This window comes from Acipenser ruthenus, chromosome 3, assembly GCF_902713425.1.
Source record: "Acipenser ruthenus chromosome 3, fAciRut3.2 maternal haplotype, whole genome shotgun sequence".
NCBI classification, from domain to species: domain Eukaryota; kingdom Metazoa; phylum Chordata; class Actinopteri; order Acipenseriformes; family Acipenseridae; genus Acipenser; species Acipenser ruthenus.
This window is the reverse complement of record NC_081191.1, coordinates 55,759,218-55,781,102: the sequence shown is the minus strand read 5'-3', so window position 1 is coordinate 55,781,102 and position 21,885 is coordinate 55,759,218. Positions and strand designations below refer to the sequence as shown.

At 41.0% G+C, this 21,885-nt stretch overlaps 1 protein-coding gene across 5 annotated transcripts in view; it reads right to left on the bottom strand.

Annotated features, from left to right (window-relative positions):
• Positions 1 to 21,885, bottom strand: part of LOC117435366 (phosphatase and actin regulator 1-like) — a 254,805-nt gene that overhangs the window by 31,337 nt on the left and 201,583 nt on the right. For 4 of the 5 annotated variants that reach the window (XM_034920762.2, XM_059014049.1, XM_034058461.3 and 1 more), the window contains 3 exons: positions 19,191 to 19,331; positions 14,013 to 14,216; positions 2,603 to 2,906 (listed from right to left, as the gene is read on the bottom strand). In XM_034920762.2, coding sequence (XP_034776653.2) covers positions 2,603 to 2,906; positions 14,013 to 14,216; positions 19,191 to 19,331 — 649 coding nt within the window. The remainder of the gene's footprint in view (positions 1 to 2,602; positions 2,907 to 14,012; positions 14,217 to 19,190; positions 19,332 to 21,885) is intronic. The other variant, XM_034058460.3, reaches the window with a different exon arrangement.

Below are 21,885 nucleotides of genomic sequence, written 5' to 3'. Positions count from 1 at the left end.
TACTTACAGTAGTTTGCTTACAATATTTAATTGTAACTACTGCAACATTTTATTGAAATAAGCGCAAATAGGTGAAGGCATACACTTTATATATGTACATCAACGAATGCATTCTGGTAGATGTGGTCACACTGTATATGTATCAATGAATGCATTCTGGTAGTCACACTTTTTTATGATCAGTAAGTAAAGACATTACTGAAGTCTGAAAAAAAAACAACTAATATGTCATATATTTGGAGGTCACAATTTTACTACTATTATATTATTACACAAGGTTATTTCTATCTTGAATTTTTTTAAGGGTCATCTAATTAGAACTTCCTGATCCATAGAGAATGAGGATTTGAGTGCATAAGAAAGCCAATGAAAATACTTGGAAGCTACATGTCCTCTATTCTTAGTTAGCTATACTTGGTCATGTATCTGATTGAATGTAATTTTTGTGTTATACTTAAGTATACAGCTATGGCCAAAAGTTTTGCATCACCCTAGAATATACTAATTTAGCTTTATAAAGTCGAATTAAACCTGCTAAATTGCAGTGTGGAGTAGTGGTTAGGGCTCTGGACTCTTGACCAGAAGGTTGTGGGTTCAATCCAAGGTGGGGGACTTTAGGTACTTTAGCTAGATTGCTCCAGTAAAAACCCAACTGTATAAATGGGTAATTGTATGTAAAAATAATGTGTAAAGAAATAATGTATTTGTATGTAAAAATAATGTGATATCTTGTAACAATTGTAAATCACCCTGGATAAGGGTGTCTGCTAAGAAATAAATAATAATAATAATGTTATGTTAACATATTGAATTACATACCGCTTTGTAGTTTTTTATATACTTAATGAAAAACGGACACAAATCCAGCAGGAAATACTGTACTACTATTATGGCTTCTGCTGCAATATCATTTTTTAGCTTCTTTGATTACCTGATGTTAAATAAAATATCTAAATTATGTTCATACAGTTTAAAAACAAAACAAAAAAAATGTTGTAATTGTGTTTTAGCCATAGCTGTACATTTGTGGCAGGATACTAAAGTGAAAGTCTGGAAACCAAATGTTGTTACAAAATATGAGGTTCTACTACCAGTACCGGTAACGTTGCTGCTCAACGTGATTTTGTGGATGTTCTCCCGGAAAGTTCTGCTTGTTTGGCTTAATGAGCAGATTCAAACACCTGTTCCTGGCCCACAAGGAACAAAGTGGAACGTATTGGCATGGTCATCTCACAAAAATCAACCTTAAACATGAAGTGAACTGTTCTCAAAACAACAAAAAACACCTGTGGAATTTTTTTTATTAACTAATGTGCTCTGATAGTGCATTTCCATGTCCTACATTCCATTTGCATTGCTTGGTGTGCATTTCTCCAGCCCCAAAACAGAACCCAACTTCGACGGACGCTGAAATGTGTCATGATGATACATGTTTCTTTCACTTAAACCAAATTGTTCAACGCATTTCTAATGTTGTTATATTAACAGGGCAGATACAAATCATGATTATTAGTATTATTATTAAAAGGTATTGAGCATTTCCGAGTTTTAAATTCAACAAAATCGGGAGGTTTCTGTGTTGTTGGGCTGAGTGCTTTTAGAACTAGTCCACTGCCTGGAAACAGGAAGAAAATAACTGAGAGAGAGATGGACACTCTCACTTCTTTCAGTTGACATATTTTAGGATACAGAATGTTTAAGTTATTTACTTATGTTTGAAATAAAGTTTTTAATTAACGCAAAATGTAGTGCCTCAGTAATTTACATGCTATTGACATTCTGACACCATATCTGCCTAAACTTCATCTAGACAAGTTACACCCTGTATTCACATAAAGAAATATAGTCCCTGCTTGGATTTTAATTTAGTCATTTTCAGTTTCTTTTAATATTGGTAATAGGGCTGCTTCTCTTTGTATCCTTAAAAAAGACGTTATAGTTTTGTGTTTTTAACAAAAAGCACAGATCAAAATGAAGATGCTGATGAAAAAAAGCAATGGTTCTTCCTCTTTCTAAAAGGAATTTTATATTTCAGATATACATTCCATATACAGGAAAAACCTAATAATATAATTGTGTTAGACGTAGCTGTATGATTAACATTCATTAATTTCTTACGGTTGCTAAAATGGTATAACCACAAGTGTGTTGAATTAATTTATTGTATGGAAAACATTTTACTCTACCTATAAAAAATATCCTTCAATGTTTTGCAGCTTTATTCCTATTCATGAAAATGTGCTTGTACAGTAATATAGTCTGTAATAATACACACATGTGTTCTTTATTGTTTAAACAGAAAGACAAAACAGATAAGATATATCCTGATGTAACTATCACTATTTAATCATATCCTGATGTAACTATCACTATTATCTGCTGTATTATTGAATTGTGGTTTGTCACACTTGAACAAAAATTATTGTATTTCTTGCTCTTATTGTATTACTTGTATTGTAACACTTGAATGTATTTGTATTTGCTTGCGATTGTAAGTCGCCCTGGATAAGGGCGTCTGCTAAGAAATAAATAATAATAATAATAATAATAATAATAATAATAAATAAATAAGGTGATATTAGTTTGTGTTGCCTTCACTCACCTCTCTAGCCTCTGCATCGTCAAGGCTAAGGTCTTGTTGAGCTCCTCTATCACCCTGCTGGGAGCTACTGGCTGATGGAGTGGGATTGGCCCGCTATACTGTAGCTGGTGCTGATGGGCAGCAAGCTGGGATGGCAGTATGGAGTGGTGGTGCTGTGCCAGGGACTGCTGAGAGCACATCTGTGAGTAGGAATTGAAGGTGGGGTCCATGCCCCAGGGTGGAACACAGATCATCACCTTCTTTGGAGGTAGTGGAGGAGACAGCTTTCCCGGCATACAGGGCAGTTTGATGGGCTGGCCTGAGTCTGAAATTCAAGCATAGAGACAAACCTTTTATATAGCACCATAATAAGAGAAGTCTTGATATTTTATTATATTAAAGACAGTAATGACAATCGCAACAATTTGACTAATCCAAAGATTACATTATACAGTGCCTTGCATAAGTATTCACCCACCTTGGACTTTTCCACATTTTGTAGTGTTACAACCTGGAATTAAAAAGAATTTAATTAGGATTTTTTTGTCACTGATCTACACAAAATAGTCCATAATGTCGAAGTGGGGAAAAAAATCTACATTTTTTTCAAAATTATTTACAAATAAAAAACTGAAAAGTCTTGATTGCATAAGTATTCACCCCCTTTGCTGTGACACCCCTAAATAAGCTCTGGTGCAACCAATTGCCTTCAGAAGTCACATCATTAGTTGAATGGGGTCCACCTGTGTGCAATTAAAATGTCACATGATCTCAGATTAAATACACCTGTTTCTGGAAGGCCCCAAAGTTTCTTAGAGAGCATATCTAAACAAACAGCATCATGAGGACCAAGGAGCTATCAAAACAAGTCCGGGATAAAGTTCTGGAGAAGCACCAATCAGGGTTGGGTTATAAAAAAATATCCCAAACTTTGAACATACCCCGAAGCACCGTTAAATCCATTATTAAAAAATGGAAAGAATATGGCACAACCGCGACTCTGCATAGAGAAGGCTGTCCACCAAAACTCAGTGACCAGGTAAGGAGGGCATTAGTCAGAGAAGCATGCAAGAGGCCAATGGTAACTCTGAAGGAGCTGGAGAGATCCACAGCTGAGATGAGAGAAACCGTCCATGGGACAACTATAACCCGGATGCTCCACAAAGCTGGGCTTTATGGAAGAGTGGCGAGAAGAAAGCCAATGCTGAAAAAAACCCATATCAAATCCCATTTGGATTTTGTCAAAAGGCATGTGGGAGACAAAGCAAACATGTGGAAAAAGGTTCTCTGGTCTGATGAGACCAAAATTGAACTTCTTGGCCTTAGTGCAAAACGCTATGTGTGGCGCAAAGCCAACACTGCTCATCACCCTGAAAACACCATCCCCACGGTGAAGCATGGCGGTGGCAGCATCAAGTTATGGGGATGCTTTTCATCGGCAGGGACTGGGAAACTGGTCAGGATTGAGGGCAAGATGGACGGAGCCACAGGGAAATTCTAGAGGAAAACCTGTTTCAGTCTGCAAGAGACCTGGGACTGGGGCGGAGGTTCACCTTCCAGCAGGACAATGACCCTAAACACACAGCCAAAGCTACACTGGAGTGGTTTAAAAACAAGAACCTGAATGTCTTAGAATGGCCCAGTCAAAGCCCAGACCTCAATCCGATTGAGAAAATGTGGCAAGACTTGAAAATTGCTGTTCACCAACGGTCCCCATCCAACCTGACAGAGCTTGAGCAATTTTGCCAAGAAGAATGGGCAAAAATTGCAGGATCCAGATGTGCAAAGCTGGTAGAGACTTACCCAAAAAGACTCTCAGCTGTAATTGCTGCCAAAGGTGCTTCTACCAAGTATTGACTCAGAGGGGTGAATACTTATGCAACCAACAAATGTCTCTTTTTTTTGTTTAATTAACTTGTGTGTCACAATAAAAAATATTTTGCACCTTCAAAGTGTTAAGTATGTTGTGTAAATCAAATGGTAAAAATCCCAATTAAATCCATTTTAATTCCAAGTTGTAACACTACAAAATGTGGAAAAGTCCAAGGGGGGTGAATACTTATGCAAGGCACTGTAATTATGGTGCCTCTATCCTTTATCGGCTTATAAAGAATATATTTATAAATACTTACTGCATGCCATTTTTAAATCTAAGACTTGTTTTGTTGTTGCTACTTTTAAACGCTGCTATAAATAAAATGTACTTCTACGGTAATTAATGTTTTTGTTTTGTTTATTTATCTTTGTATAAATCCATTGAGATGCTTGACGCTCAGCATTACACGTATCTAAAATAAATGAGTCGTTTATTTGAAATAAATAAATCACAAATAAATTAGTTTAGAAGAAAACATACTGTGATAAATTGCACCTCACACGGGTTCGTTGCCCCTTTACAAATTGACCCAGACACCGAAATTGGGGGTTCAGCGCTTCCGCGCACTTTTAATAATACAAACAGAAACAAAATACAAACCAAAAACAAACACCTAGCTCCTTCGGAGCGCTAACTAAAACTCAGGAACACCTTTCCTATAAAGTGGGACGGCTAAGCCGTTTCCCCACAACACAAAACCCACAGTATTGCCACCCTTGACAACTGCTTGGAAGCAGAGCACACCTTCCTGCCTCCTTCTAGACAGCAGCCGTGAGCAGACTGACTGCACCCCTTATATACCCTGCACCTGGTCCTAATTTAACAATAACTACCAGGTGCAGGGGATCATTAACAATAAAACACTTAACCAATTAAACAATCAAACAATCAAACAAATGTGCATTCTCACATGTTTTCATGCAGGGAGGATTAACCCCCTCCCTGCTGTGTTACACTTCCCCCCCCTTAAGTGCACAGCACTGATCGGCCATTCCAAGGCCACATTCTCCTCCCCCCCTTTGAAGTCCGGTGCCCAGCGGAAGGGACCGCGATCCGGCGAGTAGGGACCCAAACGGCTTGCCAGGGGCGACCGACGCATAGGCCGGTAACCTGGACGGTGCAGCGACAGGCAGAGGTGTGAGCCACGGGACCGGCGCAGCGACCTCTGAGAGTCCAGGGGGAAAACAGCGGGAGGAAGGGGGAACGCCAGTGACGTCACACGACCGCGTTGTGACGTCTGAGGTTTCAGGGGGAGCGGAGCAAGGGACCAGGTGAGCAACTGTGCCTGGTGGTGCCCCGACCTGGGCATGAGGTCGAGCACAGGGAGGTCCATGCATTCCGGCATGGTGTCCACAAGCACGGGGCAAGGGACCGTGCCCGGCAGCACCGGACTGGTTTCCAGGGGTGGTGGTCGGGGCTGTGGTGGAGGTGACTCCCTCACCTCTTCTGGCTCCCGAGACGGCAGCTCCAGCCCCTCTGGCTCCCGAGACTGCAGCTCCACCCCCTCTGGCTCTTGGGTTGGCAGCTCCACCCCTTCTGGCTCTCGGGACAGCTCCACCCCTTCTGGCTCTCGGGACAGCTCCACCCCTTCTGGCTCTTGGGACAGCTGCTCTACCTCCCATTTCTGGAGCAGCAAGTCCAGCTCTGTAGGCTCCGGCTCCGGTAGCCCTAGCTCCAGTCTCCACGTCTTATTCTGCTCCACTTGAGCAGCGGTATTTCTTTTGATCTTCTCGATCAATTCTTTAAAATCCATTTTTTCTTTTTACTGGGTCGTAGGGGCGCCCACAGCTTCTGACACCACGTGTGATGAATTGCCCCCACTCGGGTTCGTTGCCCCTTTACAAATTGACCCAGACACCGAAATTGGGGGTTCAGCGCTTCCGCACACTTTTAATAATACAAACAAAAACAAAATACAAACCAAAAACAAACACCTAGCTCCTTCGGAGCGCTAACTAAAACTCAGGAACACCTTTCCTATAAAGTGGGACGGCTAAGCCGTTTCCCCACAACACAAAACCCACAGTATTGCCACCCTTGACAAGTGCTTGGAAGCAGAGAACACCTTCCTGCCTCCTTCTAGACAGCAGCCGTGAGCAGACTGACTGCACCCCTTATATACCCTGCACCTGGTCCTAATTTAACAATAACTACCAGGTGCAGGGGATCATTAACAATAAAACACTTAACCAATTAAACAATCAAACAATCAAACAAATGTGCATTCTCACATGTTTTCATGCAGGGAGGATTAACCCCCTCCCTGCTGTGTTACAATACATATGTTTTTCCTAAGCAAGCATAAAATCATGCTTTTCATTTGGTCAACGTATAGCATAGACTTGTAAAATGGCATACATTCCATGTTCATAAACATTCCTTTAGTACAGCTGTAGATTAAATGGTACAAGCACAAATGGAAGCATCACACTACTAAACTTATTGTTCTCTAATTTTAAAATTACACTTCCAAGCAGTGTTATATGTTTCAAAAACACATCTACAATTACCGGTACATAGGCACAAGCAGATAACCATATACAACTTTGCATTTCAAGAGGTTTCATTATGTAGAAAGTTGATAATGGCTTCAGATAACCACTGATATAGTATACGGTGAAACCTTTTTGAAATTATAGATTATCTTATCTCTCTCTCTCTAGTAAAAATCTAGTATAACCATGAGAAAAGAACCTGCATCACTGTGGAGTAACTTAATGAAACAGAACTAAAAGAAGCTTATTATTTTTCTGAAACATTCATCACTGTGCATTCTTAAAGGGATCATTTAGCCAGCATATTGAGAAAACAACTGTGAACCATAAATACGTCAGGAAGAACAATTGCCACAGTTTTAATTTCTGTAGGGGTACTTTGTCTACAGATACACAGGTACATAATGGATACATTGAGTCATTGTTTTTCTGTGGCTTATAAATTTACTTTGTGTCAACAGATTTACAGATATCCTTATGTGCATGTAAAAATGAAAGTGTGGCTTATGTACATATATTGTATGTGTCCACTACACTATGTAGGTTCAATACTTTTAGTTACTTGTTCTAAAGAGTTATAACCAAATTGCATCACAATTTGATTACAGCTGTTCTCTATATTTGTTTGTAAAATAGCTTGGCTAAATTAAATGCTGTGATTGACTGAACAAGATAACATGACCATGCATTAAGAACTGAAGATCAAAGCGTGTACGGGTCAACAGCTTAAAAAAAAAAAAAAAAAATCTTTCTGCCATACTGGCAGTTAAACACTAACAGAAATTAAATGGAATTATAAAAATGTAAATGATATTCCATTTCCATGGATTTATTTTCTTTAAAATATCAAAATCTCAATCTCTTTGGCCATGGCGATAGTTCCTGTAAAGCACCAAATTCCACCGGTCTGCAGGATTTGAAATCAGGGTGGTGATCGGTTGTGTTGGATCTTAACAACAAAGAGACCGCACATGACAACAAATGTCAAGAATATGTTAGAAAAAGTTAAATACATTATGGTAATTATAGACATCAATGTGTAATATAATTAGTACTTCTGTTTTTGGGTTTTTATTAAATTTAATTTTTCGGTGGTTATTTTTAGCTAGCTTTATGTAAATTGTCTTTTTTCGGGGATTTCGCTTTGCATATACTGTATGAAATTATTGTTTTCGGTTACTTTCCAAAAGGCTTTTTTTTCCAAAAGGCATTTCTTTCTGTCACAATATGTGTAGTAACTCGACAGTACTTGCACACTTAAGTCGTACCTTCGTTCCTTCACTGTCTTTCACAACGAAATCCTTACGGTCACAGGCACATTCTCCTGGGGTTTTTGTGTGTCAGGGCATTTTTTTTATATTGACACAATCTGAAATTGTGTTTTATCCCCTGAACAAGCATTCTAATTGAAATCTCATTTTAAATCTTGCACGCGTACTCTCCAACAGAAATGTAGGAATTCGCTGCCTCTCAGTAGTTGGGGTGGGTTTAAAGTATTCAGAACAAATCAGTAATAGATACAGGTCAGGAAAGAAGAATTTTTTTTTTGTTTTTTTTTTTAATGGGAAAGGAGTGAAGTCAGTGTGAATCGAGTAACCATTTCCAGTGTTTTCCCCTTGTTTATTGGATATACACCAATTTCATTTTTGTATCAGGGGTGTTTTTATTGGTTAAAAACGAAAATCAGAAGCCCTAATTATAATGCAGTGAGCGGTTTTGTTCAGGTTGACTGATATGACCCATGTGACATCCTGGAGACTCTGGAGAAGGTAAGGAAATTAGTGTTGAGAAGAGACGTAGGCAGTGTGTTTGCAGGAATACAAAATAAAGGTGTAGAGCGTGATTATTGTGCTAGGTGAAAAAGGGATTTTAAAATGTCAAATGTATACAATAAACAGAGCCATTTTATAAGTGCAATAACCAGGGCTACAGAATGTTCGTTCCCATGCGCACGTGTGCCGAAGTATTTGGTTGGCAGCCAACCATTATTTCTACCCCCCCACCGCCGCCCCCGCAGTTGGAGCTCAAAGGGAAAGTCCCCAGATCGCAGTTGTTTGACCTGGTCCACCTGGCCAAGAGATGGTTAAAACAGGTCAACAGTTCTGCCCGAGTAATCGAACTGTTGGTGTTAAAATTGCTGCCCCATTTGAGAAAGTGGGTAGCCCTGGGCAATACACAAACTGCAGATGATCTAATTGCCTTAGTCAAACGACATCTAACTGCCCTGGGCATTGCTCATTCCCGGAGGACCTGGCGACCCCTGAACTTGAAGCCCCAGAATGAAGGAGGTGCCGGTAAGACTGTTTTTGGGTCAGGGGATGCTGAAGAGTGATCTGGGACCGTGAAGGGACCTTGGGATGGGGAAAGAAAATGATTAGACGATGTTAAAAGGTTCAGTACTAGAAAGGTTCAATGTTTTGAATACCAGGGTTGGGGTCATACAGCCCTGGACTGCCCTAACAAGGGGGAAACAGAGTTGATGGAGTAGCACAGGAGAATACCATATACCTGTAGAAATACAAGCAAAAAATAGTTTATCCTTGTTGGATTCAGGCTGTGGTCAAAGTTTAGTCTCGGCCGATTTGGTTAAAAACTGTGAGGTCTTGGATAACTCTGAAGTAAGGATTATTTGCATTCATGTGGACATTACAACTTACCCTGCTACAGTGGTAAAAGTTTAAAACTGGGTCCCAAGAGTACAAACTCAAAGTGGGGATTTTGTCCAGACTGTCCTACCCTGTAGATGTGGGACGGGACTATAGTAAATTCGACAAGTTAATTCAGAAGAGAGAGGTATTGTTTTATAGTGAGGAGCATCTGGAGCCCCATACTGTGCAATCAGAGACACTGACAGAAGTGTTTCCTTTTGACGATGATGTATGCAGTAAACCAGGGAAAACCCACAAATCACGTAGCCAGAAACAGAGGGGTCAGGCTAAACCACAAAGGCTTCCTGGGAGAAAGTGGACTGGGAAAAGTGCAGACCCAGCCTAGAGGTCAGACCCAGGTACTGAGTGTCTAGAAATTACCCCAGAACCAGAGCTGTGTCCAGCTAAAGAATGGGAGAAATTACGGTTTTCTCCTTTAGATTTTAAAAAGAAGCAGGTCGCAGATACAAATCTGCAATATGCTTTTAGCCGGGTTGTAAATACTGACCTGAATTATTGGGAAACCAGAGATGCTATAAGTGTACCGCATTTCATTATTAACCCTTAGCGGTCCATTTATTCAGCACGTCTCAGGCACGTCAGGTCCAATTTATTTTCACACGCGCAGTTTATTTTAGACGTGCTGTTTAAAAGTATTTTTTTTCACAGTAAAACAGGTTTAACCCTTTGCGGTCCTATGTCGGACCTGGTCTGACATCGCAATTTTCCCTTTCCGGTCCAATGTCGGACCCTGTCCGACATCATCAAAAAGACGCAAAAAATGGGTTTCTAGTCGTTTTTCTCCGGAAAAAGCCGAGAAAACCATTCAATGGCCGAGTGGGAGTGACAGGAGCCGAGATAAGCCGAAAAAAAGGGCGTATCTCATGATTAGTCATACTTGCCCCTGTCATCAGATAACGGCGGCCATGAGGAAACAAGCTGGCTGCTAGTGTATCAGCGCTCAGAGAATATCACAGACATTTGCAGAGCTTTTTTGAGATGTTATAGTAATAAAATAATGACTTGGATCGCATTATTGAGGCGTTTGGTGATCGGTATTGATCGGTATGTAACTATTATTATTATTATTATTATTTATTAGCATATGTGAAAGCTATAGCGAACGAAAGGGTGGGGCGGGGCTGGAGATGTCTAGTGAGTGCTATGTTGATATGCAGGGCCTTTTAACCCTTTGCTGTCCATTGTCGGACTGGGTCCGACATTGCAATTATTCCTCACAGGTCCTTTGTCGGACTGGGTCCGACATCATGATAGCAACGCAATAAACGGGTGTTTAGTCGTTTTTTCTCCGGAAAAAGCCGAGAAAACCATTCAATTGCCGAGTGGGAGCGACAGGAGCCGAGATAAGTCGGAAAAAAAAAAAAAAAAAAAAAAAAAAAGGCGTATCTCATGAATAGTCATACATGGTATCAGGTATCAGATAACGGGGCGTTCATAGTAAACAAGCTGGCTGAGTGCGTCAGCGCACAGAGACTATCATGGACATTTGCAGAGCTTTTTTCAGATGTTATAGTAATAAAATAATGACTTGGATCGCATTATTGAGGAGTTTGGTGATAAAAAGAGTGATCCGGAGATGATCGATCGGTATGTACGACTATTATTATTATTATTATTTATTTCTTACACAGCTGAACGCTATAGCAAACAAAAGGGTGGGGCGGGGCTGGAGATGCCTAGTGAGTGCTTTGTTGATATGCAGGGCCATTTAAACCCGTTTGACTGTGAAAAAAAATACTTTTAAACAGCGCGTATAAAATTAACTGCGCGTGTGAAAATTAATTAGACCTGGCGTGCCTGACGCGCAGTTAATAAATGGACTGCAAAGGGTTAAACCCGTTTGACTGTGGAAAAAAAATACTTTTAAACAGCGCGTCTAAAATTAACTGCGCGTGTGAAAATAAATTGGACCTGACACGCCTGACACGCACTTAATAAATGGGCTGCAAAGGGTTAAAAGGCACTGCATATCAACAGGACACTCAGTACTGCATCTCCAGCCCCGTCCCACACCTTGTTCGCTATATTTTTCAAATACTTCTTAATAATAGTACATACTGATAAATCATTTCTTGATCACTTGTTATCACCAAGCCCCTCAATAATGCGATCCAAGTTGTTATTTTATTACTATAACATCTCAAAAAGCTCTGCAAATGTCTGTGATATTCTTTGAGTGCTGGATGCGGAAGCAGCTATCTTTTTTGTTTATGTCCGTGTTATCTATGTGGTGTCGGGGCTATCATTATTCATGAGTAACACCCTTTTTTTCGGCTTCTCTTGGCTCCTATTGGTCTCACTCGGCCATTGAATGGTTTTATCGGCTTTTTCCAGAGAAAAAGCGACTAGAGACCTGTTTTTTGCATCTTTTTGATGATGTCGGACAGGGTCCGACATTGGACCAGAAAGGGAAAATTGCGATGTCGGACCAGGTCCTACATAGGACCGCAAAGGGTTAAAGGTAATTTACTATACCATGTGGACAAGTCTGTTGGCGGAGAATGGGTCGAACAGTTGTTTGTGCCGACAAAGTTTAAAGAAATGGTGTTACAGTTGGCTCAGCAAATTGCTGGGGGGACATTTGGGGTATATAAAGAAACTGAGCCGTTCTGTCATGCCTGCCCAGGTTGTCAGTTAGTTTCGTGTCAGAAGCCCAAACAGGCTCCACTAATCCCATTGCCTGTAATAGACGTTCCTTTTAACAGACTAGGTCCCCTGGAAAAATATAGAGCAGGTTTGAGAAACCCTTTATTTAACAGACAGATGCCTCCATGGTCGGTCTGGAGGCAGTCTTATCACAGGAGAGTAATGGTGAAGAACATCCTGTATTATATCGAAACCAGAAACTTCTGCCCCGAGAGAACAATTAAGCAGTCGTTGAAAAGGAGTGCCTGGCAGTTAAGTAGGCAGTAGAAGCTCTGGGTTACTACCTCTGGGACAGACAATTTATATTGATAACAGATCATGCCCCCTTAAAATGGATGCACAGGCAGAGAGACAAGAACGCCTTGCAACCATACTGTTTTGAAATACAACATAGGAAGGGAAAGGAGCACTGCAACGCTGACTCCGTCAAGATTCCCACAGCCAACCAAAAGTTTATATGCCCGAACCCACAGGATCATGCAGGGAGGATATGTGATGGAGTGTACATTCCAGATCAGGATCGGGCGACTTTAGAACCTTGGGGGTAAGGAATGTACACTCCATCTTGATAAAAGGCCGATTAAGTGCTTAAATTGTTGAATTGTTGAAGTGAAAGGGTTGATTAGCACATCTGGAAGTGCTTTTGTGGGGCCTTTAAAAGAAACCTCTAACTGGGGCTAGGGGAAACTTCCAAAGGAAGGTAGAGACAAAAAAGAGATTTGTTAAGAAAAATGAAAACTAGCTAAAGAAAGTGTATGTGTTTTTGTTTCAGGGTAAATGGGAATAGCCTGTCCCTGGTTAGACAGAGACATTATTCCGTTTAGTTTGGACCCAAAGAAAGGTTAGGTTTTTTTCTATTTGTTTAAACTGTTTTTGTTGTTTACAATAAACATACACCACAGCGTTTGGTGGGTCAGAAGTGTGAAAAAAAGAGGTCGGCTGACGGCAGAATTCTGGGATCAATAAGCAATGTGACTTGTCGAGCAAGGTACATCTTTATTTTGATATTGTGTACATTGCCATTGAAAAGATACACCAGGGGGCGGAGTTGAGACGGCACAGATTTTTTTGTCCCTGTCACACACTGTTTGAGCAGAACAGACGTGAGGAATAAAAATAAATTAAATGACATCTCGGATTTCAGTAATTTGTTCAAGGTCTGTGTCAGGGGGTGGATAATGTGCAGAAGTGTATTTTTCAGTTTTTCTTTAGCTTTTACAAACCACTAAAAATACATTATTTGAAGTGACAAAGTCAGAGTGAGTGAGTATAATGACAACAAATTGTTGTGTTTTTTTTTGGTATTTGCTTTTGTTTTACTATCTTCCAGTTCATTTTATTGTTCTTCATCCAAATCAGCATGTCTGCTTACTACATTGGGATTTTTTGCAGGTAACTGGTCACTCAATTTCACAGTTACTGTGCACATCTGTAACTGTAAAAAAGATGGCTACCAATTCTGTGAGGGCAGCGTGGTGATTTAGAATATGTGACATGGTTCCAACTGTCCATATCCATTCAATATACAGATAGCTGGAACTTTGCTCGACCAATCACATTGCTTGTTTCACGCTCCATTGCCAGCCCTGGATTATATATATATGTATACACACACACACACACACACACACCTCTAAAAACAAACCTTTTATTGGTTTTATCGTTCCATTTTCTTTTAAACTGTAATTTGTGTGGGGCTGCCATCTGTAAAAAAAACATTTGTATAATATTACAGGAGAACTTACCAGTTATATGGTTTGGAATCCTGGAAAGAGGTTTTGGAGGCAGTGCAGGGGGCTGCTTGAGAAAAGGTGTTTTTTTCACTGGGGTGTCCTGATGGTCACCAGAGAAAGCCACAGATTTCTTAGGCGGCAAAACCAAGACTGGCTTCAGTGAAGGATCCTGAGGGAATACTCCAGCCTCAAGAGACATCTGGAAGTCTTCAGAGACTTGAGGAGAGAATAATATTTCAGTTGTATTAATATAATCTGTGAATTGCATTCCAAAGGGGTGAAAAATAAATACTTGAGTCAGCCTAAATTGGTTCTAGCTAACAAATTCCATAAATCTTACCTGTAGCTGTAGCTCCATTCCGGATATAGGTCTCAAATGTGCATTAAAGGAGGCAGTTTTTATATAAAATTTGCATTTTTATTTTAAAACATAATGTCTGGAATTATACTAGGTTAAATACGTTTGTGAATACCGTACTTCCAGTTGGTCTTGCATTTCCTTGATCATTTCACCTGGAAAGTGAGATTGTTCTCCTAATGCTTACTGCTTTGACCCCAAAGTCATTGCTCAGATGAAGTAACCTATGAAGTGATACAGTAATAGACTTCTTAAAAGGAAGAGGAGCAAATTAAGAATTTTCTTTAACGTAATAAAGTACCATACATCAGATTTAAAAGGCTACAGCACGTGTGTCTCTCAAAACAGCACATTAGGGATCTACATGCAAACAGAATGCATGACAGCTAAGATTTATCGAGTTATTTTGTTAGCTACAACCACTTTAAAACAGTAAAACCTTTAACGAGTACTTTGAATGCAAGGCTTGCCATTTATTTACTCTCCACAAATATTTGCTTCAGCTTTTGACTTTAAAGTTTCAAGCAGCCTACAGTGATCCAGTCCAAAAAAATCTACTAAACACAAAAAGTCTTCATACACCAAAAACATGTCATATTAAGTGCTGCACCCAGATAATATATTGTTTTTCTTAGTTACCTAAAACAGGTTAAACTCCATGTTTGGTTCTGCCATCTTTTAAATATAGAAACACAAGTTAACTCAAAAGTATAAGAAGTAATCTGTTGGCATATTTTATAGACATGCCAAGCATTTGTAAAAGTAAACAAAATAATAACACCAGCAGCAACATGGTTTATGAGTTGTATGCTCTGATATCAGCTTTTACAAACTAATGCAGTTTCATTCACAGTGTGATTTTTTTAACAATATTGGGAGGCTGGGTGCAGCACAGGAGACCGTTACAGTAAGAAATTAGTCTGTTGTAAGCACTATACAGTGTTCAGTAGCACTTTATGGACAGGCATTGTATTACCCTTTGCTTTAATAGTTTCAACGTCCATACAATAAATCTTTCCTTAGTGACTGCATCCAATTTTACAGCAGGTTGCATCTGGCTCTGACAACAAATAAATCCATTTTTTTGGAAAAGTCACTCTTTGCTTTCAAATTGATCCCATTGTAGGTGATGATCATCATTGCTTAAACCTATTTAGATTGTTTAGTTGATGAAAAGTAAGAAATAATCTTTTAAAAAAAACACAACAACAACGATGGTTCGATATTAAACCATAAAAAACTATTTAACATTACTGATGACTTTTGACATTGAAGACCCATAACCATACAACAATCTACTGTACTATTCAAATAGACAGTTTCATCAAGAGTGTAGATGGTATATACAACGATGTCTCTGCTAGTCTGCTGACAGAAAACAAATACAGGTCTGTTTCATACACACTGCAGCATACATAAAAGCATAGCAAAGTGAAGTAAAGCAGAGTGGAAAGTTTGATGAATCATTGGCAAGCATGGCATAAAAAAAGGGAAATATGATAAAGTATGGTAAAACTCAATTATCAGAATTCCTCACACATTTACAGTATTTATGATGATTGGGTGTTGCACATAATCAAGTTTGCATAGATGCGTTTACGCTGCAGGGAAATTACATTTGTTTGAACAATCCTGGGTTTCAGATAATCAGGTTTTTAATGATTGAGTTGCAGCTGTAGAAGCATGGGGAATACTATACAAAAGTTTTGCATCATCCTACATTATTAACACATTTTGCTTCACAAAGTCGAATGAAACCAGCTGAATAAAGTTTTGAAATCTAACATGAAATACTGTACTTCTTGTATGGCCTCCTGTGCTTCTTGTAGACTTTTGCGATATCATTTTATAGTTTCTTTGATTACATGATGTTAAATAAAAGATTGAAATTATCGTATTCCTTCGAATTTAAGACACACTCAATTTAAGACGCAGCACAAATGTCCCACCCTCAATGAGAGGAAAAAATAAAACAAAATAAAATGCATTTACAAAGACATATACCCAAAGAAGGCTGTCTGCTATCACACAGATTATTACAGTTATGCAGTGCTTCTCATTTCCAGTCGGGATCACTCACACTTGTTTTTCTCCCTTTTTGTGAAATGTGGTATTGCTTGGCATATTGAAAAATAAGGTGGTCTGATCAGCATTTCCGATCTGTGCAAGCTGATACTGTTAGAACGGAGCCTAATAACAAAACGCTGAAATTGTAAAAGATTCTCTTTGAATTCTTCAGGAAGCTAATGATGTTTCTTTGAAAATGGCTGCCTGTATGTTAAGGATGATTTCGTTCATTTTTTATTTATTTATTTAAAGTTAAGTATTTTTTATTATGTATTCTGCTTAGAGATACATGTATAAAAACGTGTTATTCTATGACCCGAGGGTCCTTACAATACTTCCTGAAAGTTTTTTTTGAAAAATATTGATGTTTGGGCAAATAACAAGACATTGTTTAACCTGAGTGATTGCAATGACATAATACACATTTATTCTCAGGGTCTTTATAAGCCATAACGGACACTACTGTCAATTTATTTTCTCAAAATAAATATTTATAAATAAAATAAGTTATTAATTCCATTATTATCAGTAATAAGGGAAAAAAATGTACCTGATACATTTAGTTCATGAAATAGTATATGCTTATATCCACTTGTTTCTTGATATTTATAAATGTTGTAAAAAACATATATATTGAAGCACAAGAGACAGAATAAATGTTCTAATATAATTATAAGTCAAATACATCAGATTTACAGTGTGTCCCCTTTTTTATTTGCTCTAAACAAGTTCCTGTGATGTTTTGTTTCTGCTTTTGTCTCTGCCACTGTAAACTGTCTCTGCCCTTTACACACTAAATACCCCTCTTAGTGACATCACACAGAAAAAAAAAAACTATCAGGAAGTGAACGTCAGTCCCTCCCCTATCCCCTGATATGGGTTCAAGCCTGTACTGCAAAGTGCGATGGCCCTGTAAGTCATCAAAACAAAGTGCTTTTTTTATCGTGTTTATACGATTGCAGTCCTACAAGCCCACTTCAGTATGATCGTGTTAACATGATCCCGGTCCTTAAAGGGTTAAGACGCAGGCCATTCTTAAATTCGGAAGAAGGAATACCATATGTTCAAATTGTTTTTGTTTTTTTTAAATTGTCTCAACCCTAAGATTCTAGGTGATGCAAAACTTTTGGCAATAGCTGTACACAGCTCAATATTAAAAATATGTGAGTACTATATGTGCCTCTGCCCAACATGAATAGATGACATAGTGCACTTTTGCTCCCATATAAATAACATATTCCTGCTAGTGGAAATGAATATGAAGCTAATTGCTATATTTGTAAATGGTGTTAAAAGTTAATGTTGCATTTATAAATTGAAATGTTATGTTGAATCATAAAATGTTATGCTATGTTATGTTGAATTGATAAAACTATAAGAAACTCGTTCAAGCAGACACACATTTTGGCTAATGTCTTCATCAGTGATATGCATTAGCCAGAATGTTTGTTTACTTGACTGAGCTGCTTATACTTTTACCACAGAATGATACATCTTCTGTAAAACTGAAGTCTATATTTAATACTTATTTAATAAATCTTCCAAGTACAGAAACAAGCTTACAATTCCTAGAAACTGAAAAACTTACCTAGCACAACTTCCACAAAAATATATACAGTATGCAAGATAAAACCAGACAAGCTAGCTCATCAGTGAAGATTTCACTTTCAAAAACAGACAATTTTCTATTCATAATTCCCTTCTTAGTCTAAACAGTGTAAATAGTACACCTCCAGTATGACTGCTTGAATATTCTTCAACCACATTTTTATAAAACCAATGCTGGTAATCTCACTTAAGGCCCACAAAGCACACTCTACCAACTACCAGTACCAATACAGAAATAAATACAACTTAATTTATAACAGTCTCTTTATAACTTACGATATAAGATTATCATACAAAATGTTTATTGAAGCTGTGTTACTTAAGTCTGTAAACAAATTGCGTACTTAAAACGTATAACTTACTGTTGATAGGTCTGTATCACTTGTAGTAACATTGTCATATAAAATAGTTTTTTGGTGGATATGCTACAGCTCTTCAGCAATAACCTTCAGGGTCCTGGAACACCTTAAAGCAGGGGTGTCAAACTCAATTCCTGGAGGGCCGCAGTGTCTTCTGGCTTTCGTTCCACCCAAGTTCTCAATTACTTAATTATTTGATTAACAGGACACATTTAACACTTCTCTTCAAGCCTCACAATGTTTCATAGGTAGTGTACCTTGAATCAAGTGCATTTTTAAAACCATCAACTGTAAAAGACCTTGAAAAATATTAAGTACATCAAATTGAACAAATAATTAGATCAATTATGTTAATTGAGAGCTTAAGTTGGAATGAAAACCAGAAGACCCTGCAGCCCTTGAGGACTGGAGTTTGACACCCCTGCCTTAACGTCAGCATGTTCACATCAAGCTGCTGCCTCGGATCTGGAAATAAGCACTTTCTGCTACAGTTGCCTGCATACAAGCTACAGAAAAGTGACATACTGGCATTTGGAAAGGATTCTTTGGGCTGTCTCCAGGTCGCCGGAATAAATTCTCAGCAAATTCTTTGTTGGCTTTTGCTAGATATATAAATATCCACCAAATTGTAATTTTATTTTTCAGGTAAAAACCAAGATCATGTAGGCAACCATGACAAAATGTGTTTTTTAATGGCTTCATAAAACCAGAAGAAAGGTTGTCGACTTTTACTTGGCTTCTTGACACCCACAAAAACTTCTGGCTAACCAACCCATCTACTCCAGAGGGTAGACTTACCTGTCCCATCCATGCACTCTGTATTGGGAATCATCTCATAGGTATGGTCTCCTGCTTCACACTCTAACATATGAGGAATGGGTATCGGTGACTGCCCCTTCTCTAGCTCCCTGTCTTCTTTTGTTACTGGGATCTCCCCATCTGATGTAACAGAGAAAGAAGAGAAGCCACAAAACAGGTGAATATGACTGCAGTGACTGCATTTGAGGGCTATGGAAATAAGCAATTGGCCCTGGTTTACAGAAACTACTGACACACTAAAATACTATTGTGGCGGAGTGTCCCACCCCTATTTATTATTATTTGTATTTTTGTTTGCGGCGCGGGTAAAAGCGCCGCGTCTTTTATTATTATATTTAAAAACCCAGTGAGGATGCATGGCTGATCAGCTACTGATTATTTAACTAGCTGACAGTCATGCATCCTTACCAAACGCGTGCAGACTCTGGCCGAGGGATAATAAGATAATTAACTACTAGTTAATCCCTCGGCCAGAGTATATAAACCTGCAGCTCTGTGCACTCGTGATTGAGAGTGTAGAGGAGAGTACGGGAGAGCGGAGAGAGAAAGCCACATTTGAAAAACAATTGCAAAACGTGCTGGATTACCCAGCACATCACTTACTTGTTTGTTTGTTCATTCGTTTGGCCCTCGTGCCCTTTTGTTTTGTGTTTTGTTGTTTTGTTTAAATCTTGTTTTTGTTTTGTTTATTAAATACGCTGAGTGCACGAGCATTCAGCTTCACCCGCCCATCCACTGTTTTTGTGTCAGTAACTTCCTGGTCCGTGACGTCATCACACTCACCACTGCCAGCCAGTCTGCCACATATGGTGTCAGGAAGTGGGATAAACAACGCCTCCAACAGCCGGACCAGGACAGAAAAGTGCGTTTTTTTTCTTTGTTCGTTTTTTTTTCTCAAACTAAATAATGGGAAGAAGGAGGAAACAGCAGCAGCAGGTGCAACAGCGCGGGGCTGGTCGCAAGTCCCGCCGGGTCTCTGCTGTGCTGGACGTCTGCCTCACCTGTCTGAGGGGTGAGGAATGGTGCTTCGCCGTTGGTGAGGTTGGGCATGTAGCACCCGACCAACCCCCTCCATGGCAGGTGAGGGAGGAGTCTGAACATCCTGCGCACATGTGGGAGGAGGATGGCCCAGAGCAGGAACCGGAGGATGAGGGGTCGGTCCGTCCACAGCCCAAGAGGGGGGAGGCCGAGTGTCCACAGCCAATGGCTCCACTAGCAGGGGAAGAATACCTGCTGGTTTCACCTCCACCACCACCGTCCGAGGGAAAGGAGCAGGAGCTGCCTCTGCATCCTCCGAGGCGGACTGGTCCACTCTCCTCAGAGGGGATCTGGGACTGGCTGGCGGAGCCTGAGAGGGATATCGTGGACGCCCTACCTGCTGTGATCAACCTCCTGTGGGCAAGAGATGGGGAGCGCTGGGAGGCCTGGGAACAGAAACACCACCCAGCATCTCTCCCAGACATCGCAGCCATGGTGCTCAACTACCTGGCTGCAGATATGGGAGGGGCCCCGCTGCTGTTTCCAGCGCCAGAGGGAGAAGAGCCATCGCTGCCGTCTCCAGCGCCAGAGGGAGAGGAGCCATCGCTGCCGTCTCCAGCGCCAGAGGGAGAGGAGCCATCGCTGCCGTCTCCAGCGCCAGAGGGAGAGGAGCCATCGCTGCCGTCTCCAGCGCCAGAGGGAGAGGAGCCATCGCTGCCGTCTCCAGCGCCAGAGGGAGAGGAGCCATCGCTGCCGTCTCCAGCGCCAGAGGGAGAGGAGCCATCGCTGCCGTCTCCAGCGCCAAAGGGAGAGGAGCCATCGCTGCCTTCTCCAGCGCCAGAGGGAGAAGAGTCATCGTTGCCTTCTCCAGCACCAGAGGGAGAGGAGCCATTGCTGCCGTCTCCAGCGCCAGAGGGAGAGGAGCCATTGCTGCCGTCTCCAACGCCAGAGGGAGAGGAGCCATGGCTGCCGTCTCCAGCATTAGAGGGTGAGGAGCCCTCGCCACTGTCTCCACCACCAGGAGCAGAGCAGCAGGAGCTGCCTCTGTCTCCACCACCGTCAGGAGCAGAGCAGCAGGAGCTGCCTCTGTCTCCACCACCACCAGGAGCAGAGCAGCAGGAGCTGCTTCTGTCTCCACCATCACCAGGAGCAGTGCAGCAAGAGCTGCCTCTGCCTCTGCCTCCGCCACCTCCACCAGCAGAGGGTGAATGCCTGCTGGTTCCGCCTCTACCGCCGTGGGAGGACTGCTTGCCCCTCCCACCTCCACCAGCAGAGGGTGAATGCCTGCTGGTTCTGCCTCAACCGCCGTGGGAGGACTGCTTGCCCCTCCCACCTCCACCAGCAGAGGGTGAATACCTGCTGGTTCCGCCTCAGCCGCCGTGGGAGGACTGCTTGCCACTCCCAGCTCCACCAGCAGAGGGTGAATACCTGCTGGTTCCGTCTCAGCCGCTGTGGGAGGACTGCTTTCCCCTCCCACCTCCACCAGCAGAGGGTGAATACCTGCTGGTTCCACATCCACTGTCATGGGAAGGACTGCTCCTGCCCTGCCTCGCACCACCCAGGGATGCCTGCCTCGCATCGCCTGGGGCTGCCTGTTGCTCCACATCACCTGGAGAGCCACCAGCTACAGGGAACGAGGGAGAAGTGGAGCTCCCGCTGCCGCCTCCATGGCCAGGGGCTCCCCTCCCGAGTTCAC